The sequence below is a fragment of the Stegostoma tigrinum genome, chromosome 1 (assembly GCF_030684315.1).
Source record: "Stegostoma tigrinum isolate sSteTig4 chromosome 1, sSteTig4.hap1, whole genome shotgun sequence".
Lineage (NCBI taxonomy): Eukaryota > Metazoa > Chordata > Chondrichthyes > Orectolobiformes > Stegostomatidae > Stegostoma > Stegostoma tigrinum.
This window is the reverse complement of record NC_081354.1, coordinates 75,619,535-75,626,671: the sequence shown is the minus strand read 5'-3', so window position 1 is coordinate 75,626,671 and position 7,137 is coordinate 75,619,535. Positions and strand designations below refer to the sequence as shown.

At 37.7% G+C, this 7,137-nt stretch overlaps 1 protein-coding gene across 1 annotated transcript in view; it reads left to right on the top strand.

The window, feature by feature from the left end:
* Window positions 1-948: 948 nt before the first annotated feature.
* LOC125457647 (sodium-dependent organic anion transporter-like) overlaps window positions 949-7,137 on the top strand; it is a 62,154-nt gene continuing 55,965 nt past the window's right edge. The window contains exon 1 of the mRNA XM_048542179.1: window positions 949-1,354. Coding sequence (XP_048398136.1) covers window positions 984-1,354 — 371 coding nt within the window. The 5' untranslated portion in view covers window positions 949-983. The remainder of the gene's footprint in view (window positions 1,355-7,137) is intronic.

The following is a 7,137-nucleotide window of genomic DNA, read 5'->3' as shown; positions in this document are numbered from 1 at the left end:
ACTACCACTGTGCCACGTGGGCGCTTACCATTACCTTGTATAACAACAGCAAATGTCAGTGTGTAAAATCTGATCTGACTTGGCAGATGGCAGCAATGTCAGAAGAAACTTTATGATCACCTAATGTTGCTTAGTATCAGTGAGATATCTTCTAATCATCACTCATATTTAACAAACTACCAGCCCCTCTCTAACTGCATTTTGATCTAATCCATTGTTCTCCATAACTGCACCTTCACTTTTGATGGTTTGCATTTGCCCATTGTGGGCTGGGGTTTGCTTGCAAACATCTAATTGGTTACATGTTTATTTTATTGGTGGTGGTTAGTAGTTTTAAAAAATGAAAAAGCCACAGTGATTTGGTTGTTGGGAAGGGGCTCAATTGTGTGCAATAGCACCTCTGGGTATGAAAAGAAAAATCAAACCACTAGTCTCTCTCACTGATCAATGAAAAACCACTCAAATGGCAGTCCTCAGGACTAACTTACATGTACTCTGTGACACACATGCACAATTTTTGAAAATTTTTGTAGAATGTTGGTTTCAATAACAAACCAAATAAAGTGTACTGACAAACACATCAGAAACTGGCAAGAACATCAACATTCAGCCATACAGGGCTACTATTAATGAAGTCAATTGCTATAGATTCACACCCATATGAAACACAAATGGATAGTTGAAAATTGCTATGGCTTGTATAATTGATACCAGTCCATTTCTCTACTTGATTATACTCTTTTTATATTAATTAATCAGATGCGAATTCTTGTTTTGAAGTAAATCTGGAAAACAACAGTTTTAGTCCTTAAGAGGTTAATAGTACAATGTTTGCACTAAATTTGCTCTGTCCAATACCAACATACACTCCAGGCTTACGTAGAAACTGTGCCTGGGTGTTTCCCCATAATACTTAAATCCAAAAGAATAGAAGTTCACATTCTGCTGTGGATTCCCAGACTTGTTTCGCTGTAAAAGTGAAAATGGAACATTTCTCAAGCAGTCCAGAACACAGTACAACTAGTGTTGTAGGGTTGAATCAAAATAACACTAATGCTGAGATTCTGATGAACACCATAAGGTTACCGTTTCTTGCAGCACTCCTGTTGATCATGATTTCCATGGGCTGCACTATTGAGCTGAAAAAGCTATGGGCTCACCTAAGAAGACCCTGGACACTAGCTGTGGGCGTAGTTTGTCAGTTTGGGTTTATGCCTCTCATTGCATTTATCCTTGCAATTTTTTTTAAGCTAAAACCTCTTTCAGCAATTGCTGTGATCATTATGGGCTCGTGTCCTGGAGGAATTATTTCAAATGTAATGAGCTACTGGACTGATGGGGATATGGATCTCAGGTAAGTGATTTTGGCTTTCTCCTCACTTTCCAGTCTTTATGCATGCTCTTTTCTTCCCTGCATAGCCTTATTGCATAATATTAATGACTTAACTGTGGTGATAAGCTGGTTAAGTCTACCTCTATGTTCTATTAACTTCATTAGTATCTTGGAGATAGTAGGAACTGCAGAAAAAAAAGAAAAAAACTTTTCTGAAGAAGGGTCTAGGCCCGAAACGTCAGCCCTCCTGCTCTTCTGATGCTGCTTGGCCAGCTGTGTTCATCGAGCTCTACACCTTGTTGTCAGTATCTTACTTTATTTCCTTAATTCAAAAATGACCTGCATTTACTTTGATAATATTTACATAAGGCGCTTTGCATGACCTTTTTCCAAGCTTGACAAATTATATACTCAGTGACAGCATCAGGACAGCGATGGAATTATCTGCTTGTGTAAAGTTGCAAAAAATCCATGTTATATAGGTATTGCCATAAGGGATCTAAGCATAAAATCAAAATTCTTATAGGAATGAAACAAACAATTTGGCCCATTTCTTCTCTGTTGGTTCGTTGAAATCTCAGCCAGTTGGTCACATTTCCTTCCTTTTTCCTTGTATCCCCGTAGACTTCACGATTAACTGGAAGTTAGTGTTGCTTTTTACATATGATCATATATAGCTCGAAAATCAGGACTTCCTCTTATAGCGTGATCTGAAATATGGGAGAATGTGAGTATACTTCAAATGCACCATTTCTGAAAAATTGTTTCAAAACTTTAAACAATCGCATTATCATTACACCATCCAAAGTTTTATTTTGTTATTTCTCTGCCTTCAGTTCATAGTGTTCCTTGTTTACTCAAAGTGAAAGTGAATGTCATTTGACAATAAATGCCTTTGCTTTCATCCTTATCTGCAATTGTTAGCAACAAGAGAGCCATCAGTAACTTAATAATGGCCAGACTACAAAAGCAGCTGAATTAGATCCAGTAAAATGAAAACAATTCTTTGTATAGCACCGCTGAACATTTTAGAACCATACCTTTCTAATCCTCTGACATAGTTTAGGGTAAAGAACCTCCAATCTGACCTCAATTTATAGCAGTGTGACATCAACTGATTATTATTAATTCTTTGTGACTGCCATCTCATCTTCAACAGTTATTCATTCCAAAGTCATTTGGTAAATTGGCCTCCACAGTCTTTTGTGGTACAGAATTCCACAAGTTCACTACTTTTTGAGTGAAGTAATTTTCACCATCTTGGTCCTAAGTGGTCTACCCAGTATCCAGAGTTGTCTCTGCCACCAGAGAAAGTATCCTTCTAGCACCTAGTCTGTCCAACATCTGTTTGAATTTTATATGTTCCAATTGGATTCCCTCTCATTCTTCTAAACTCTAGTTGAACCAATCTCTCCACATGGCAAAGTCTTACCATACCTGCTATCAACCTACTGAACATTCGCTGCACTTTGTATACTTCAAGTATATCCTTTCTCAAAAAGGGAAACCAAAACTGCATGCAATACTCCAGGTGCAGTCTCAGCAAGGCCCTCTTTAATTGCAGTAAGACATCCCTACATCCGAACTTAAATTCTCCTGCAATGAAGACCAAAATGTTATTTCCCTTTAATTGCTTGCTGAATCTGCCTGTCTACTTTTGTTGACTGGTATACAAGATCCCTTGTACATCCACACTTCCCAATGTGTGCAATGTAATAATTATAAGGAAATCTGTTCTAGTAATATTGGTCGCAAGTTAAATATTGGTTTGAAAACTAGGGAAAATTTGACTGGTGCTCTGTGAAGCTATTACAATTCTTACATTGCTAATCATGCCCTATTATTCCTTTTCAAAAGAGTTTAAGTTTCATTTAATCACCAGAATAGTTAATTTTGTGTCATTATAGAGAAGACATGTATATCAAGCTTTTGTTATTAACTTAAAAACAATTTCTTTCTCATAAACCAACTTATTCTTACAATAAATGGCAAAACTCGTTTATGGCCAAATTAATATTTGGAATTAAATTACTTTCCCTTAATCCACAGCACAAGCATTTACATGACAGATAAAACTATTCAGTTTTGCCCAGATGTGGTTTATAACTAAAAAGAAAAATAAACTCTGTGTTGAGCCAAACTCAAAGGATAAAATGTGACGATGTCTCACAGGCTAGTCTATTTCCTGTCGACGAGATTGAAATGCTAACATCTGCAGAATTGACTGGATCTTCAAATCAGACCTGTGTCCAAATAAAAGTCAGGTATAAACCTAAAAGTTCTACAAAATGTTCACTGAGACAGAGATCTTTGTAGTTGGTTCTGCTCTAGAGTTTGCTGCTTACATTTCAGGAGGCAGAAATTTCTCCCTTGTTCAGAAGCAATTGGGACACCATTACTGGGGCAGCTCAAGAGGAGATCAGCAGTATCAGTGATGAAGATTTTAGGGGTGAAGCAATGAAGAAATTGGACATTAGGGATGATGTATTAGAGAGCATTGATGCCTACATGGACTAAAAGCAGATACCTTGTTAAACAGAGGGATATAAGCAACCACTTTCAAACATTTCAATGACTGATCTGCCTCTTGAGAGTGGGTGGATGTCTCACTCCTCATATGCGTCTGTTAAAACCCAAAGTGAACAGTTCAAGATGGGTTAGGTCACTGTTTCATTTTGTTTTCAGTTAACCTCCCAATTTATCTAAACCCAACTGTTTTCAGATCAAGTAACTAAACACCCTGGAAATGTTCAATTGAACAACAAGATCCAGCATGGACTTGTAAAAGCCATTCCTGACAAATTCAGTTGAATTTTCTTGGAAGAAGGACTGAAGTAGTTGACAGAAAAGTTCTTGAGCTCTCTGTACAAATGCAGTTTAAAGAGTTTCATGCATCCACCAAGGTAGGGTAAGGAGGAAGATTACAAATCCATCCTGGTGGGAATTGAGGCTGAATAACAAGTTGATGGTACTAATCTGATCCACGCCAACTATCCGACTGATTGACCCCCAAAGAGTTCGAGTTGTTGTAGCTTACAATGTGGAGCTCCAATTTGGAGGATGTTCAATGCATAGGAAATTATATTCAATGATCTTACTGAGCCTCATGAACTTCTATGGCACTAAATCCAGGTCCTTTGGGTCAATTTCTTGGATTAATATCAGAGAACACAGAACCGTATAGCATAGGAATGGCACTTCAGCCCACAATGTTGCGCCAAACATGACACCAAATGGAACTAATCACTTCTGCCTGCCATTGGTCCATATCCCTCCATACCTTGCATATTTGTGTGCTTATGTAAAAGTCCCTTAAATGCCCTTATCGTATCTGCCTCCGTCACCTCCCAAGCAGTGCAATCCAGACTCCTACCACTCTCTGTGTAAAAAAATTGCCCCTCACGTCTCCTTTGAACTTGCCCACTCTCACCATAAAGGGATGCCCCCGAAAATTAGACATTTATACTCTGGGGAAAGGATTCTGACTATCAACCATATCTATGCCTCTCATGATCTTTTAGACTTCTTTCAAGACTCCCCTCAGTCTCCACTGCTAAAGAGAACACAGCCCAAATTTTTCCAGCCTCTCCTTATAACTCATGCCCTCTAATCCAGGCAGCATCCTGGTAAACCTCTTCTGCATCCTCTCTGAAGTCTCCACATTCTTTGTGGAATGTGGTGACCAGAACTGAATGCAATACTGTAAGTGCGGCCTAATCAAAGTCTTATAAATGTGCAATCTGACATCCTGACTCTTATATTCAGTTCCCCAAACAATAAAGGTAAGCAGGCCATACGCCTTCTTTACTACCCTATCTAATTCCGTGGCCACTTTCACGAGCTATGGATTCGAATCCCAAGATCCTCCGGTACGTCAAATCTAGCCTTAACTTTCTATATCCATCTGCTTCTCCAGGTATGGATGGCTTCCTGGATCCCTGTACAACGATGGGCTCTGGGCTTCTTTTGCCTCCAGTTTGAAGGCATCCAGAATTCCATCTGGAAACTTGCAGCCATTGTTGCCACATTGCATTTACTTAGAAACTTTCAGCCAGTCACTTCCAGACCCTGCCAAAACCAGAATTTGCCTCTGATTTAGGAGGTGCAGATGTGTTTTAAGATGAGAAGGTTAAATTTCATTGCTGTGAATATCGCTTCAGTGTGGGCCCAATGCCAGGTGTGCACCTACTGTCATAAGGCATGGAACTTTGTGCATGTTGATTCCTATGCTAACTAATAGGCCTTTTCAATATTCAACACCACAGAATATAAACGAGAGATTTGGGGATAATTCACCTACTTTTCATCATAATAATGTCAGAGGACCCTCAATTTATCAGCTTATCTGAAAGACAAATCATACCAGAAATATAATTTTACTTTCAACTGCCAGACAATGATGAATAGAAATTATGATACATGAAGTACTGTGTTTTACTTCCAGGAACATGCTACAATATGTTACATATCAATATAGCAGAAGCAAAAGAAAAATGTGGGTAAACAATGTTGTGTGGAAGGGTAAGAATATCAGTTTTGAGACTGCATGTTCCCATAGTTTATTCTGCAATAAAACTCAAAGCTGCAAGAATGAAGAATTATGATAGTCAGTTTCAAATGTCAAGGATGTTGGCTTCTCTTTGAAGGGATTGCAAGGAAATATATGTTATAAGATTAATTTTACAAAATAGAATTTCTCAGGCAAATTAAAGGATTGGCCTGAAAATAAGGGGCTACACTGTCAATACAGGGCAGGAAAAGCTTGGCATTTACAATCTGCACAATAGCTGAGAATTCCAAGTTTGCCTGATGTAATAATTTTTGATGATATTTCCACCTTCTTGCTGTTAATTGTTTATTGTTAAAATGATATTTTGACTTAATCTGATAGAAGATGGGAGTGCAAATTCAGTAGAAAAACATTGCAGAGGAATGAGGCACTGAAAGACAGAGGGGTTCAAAGACAAAATTACCTAAAAGTATACATTGGTGAAACTATTATGAAGACAAAATAAATTTTGACTTTATAAATGGGAGTATGCGTACAAAAATAAATAAGAAATGATGAATAAATGCGATATTGCTTGACTACAAGTTTTTGGGTGCTGCTTTATAACAAGGACATTAAAGGCATAAGGAGCTCAAAGTATAAATTTGCCAGGGTGAGGCCAGAAATAAACTTTATGTAAGAGAAGAGAAGTGAAATACTGTGCCTGTTCCCAATGAAGCGCAGAAAATTTGAAGGTGCTTTACTCTAGGTTTGTGAAATTATGGAGTTTTGAGATTTTAAAGATGAATTATTTTCTCAATATGAATTATTTTCTCAAATTGGGGAGTGAGTAATGGGGGATTATCTCTATCTGAAATTGTCAAAATGAGGATAGAAAGATTAGGGAATTCATTTTATTCAACAGTTTTATTCGAGTGTGGAATGCTTTGTCACAGTGAGTGATTGAGAAGATGATCATTGCAAATTTTAAGGAACAGCAGGGAAGTATTTCAAAATTAGGAATTTCATGGTTTTAAAAAAAGAGGGCATTGCCCCAGCAAATTGCTGACACAGAAATTATGGACCAAACGGCCACCTGATGCATTATAAACACCAGTAGATTTGTACCCCTTCATGTAGTTAAGAGGAAATAATACAGGATAAATAGAACAGAAATTTTGAAAAAATAGCATTTATCACATAATAATGTGGAACTGACCAAAGGTTGGTGTGTACTTCCTGTGAGCTCAGAAAATGATGGTGGACCTAATTAGGAATAACAGATTAGTAACATCAGCCCATTCCCTGTAAATAA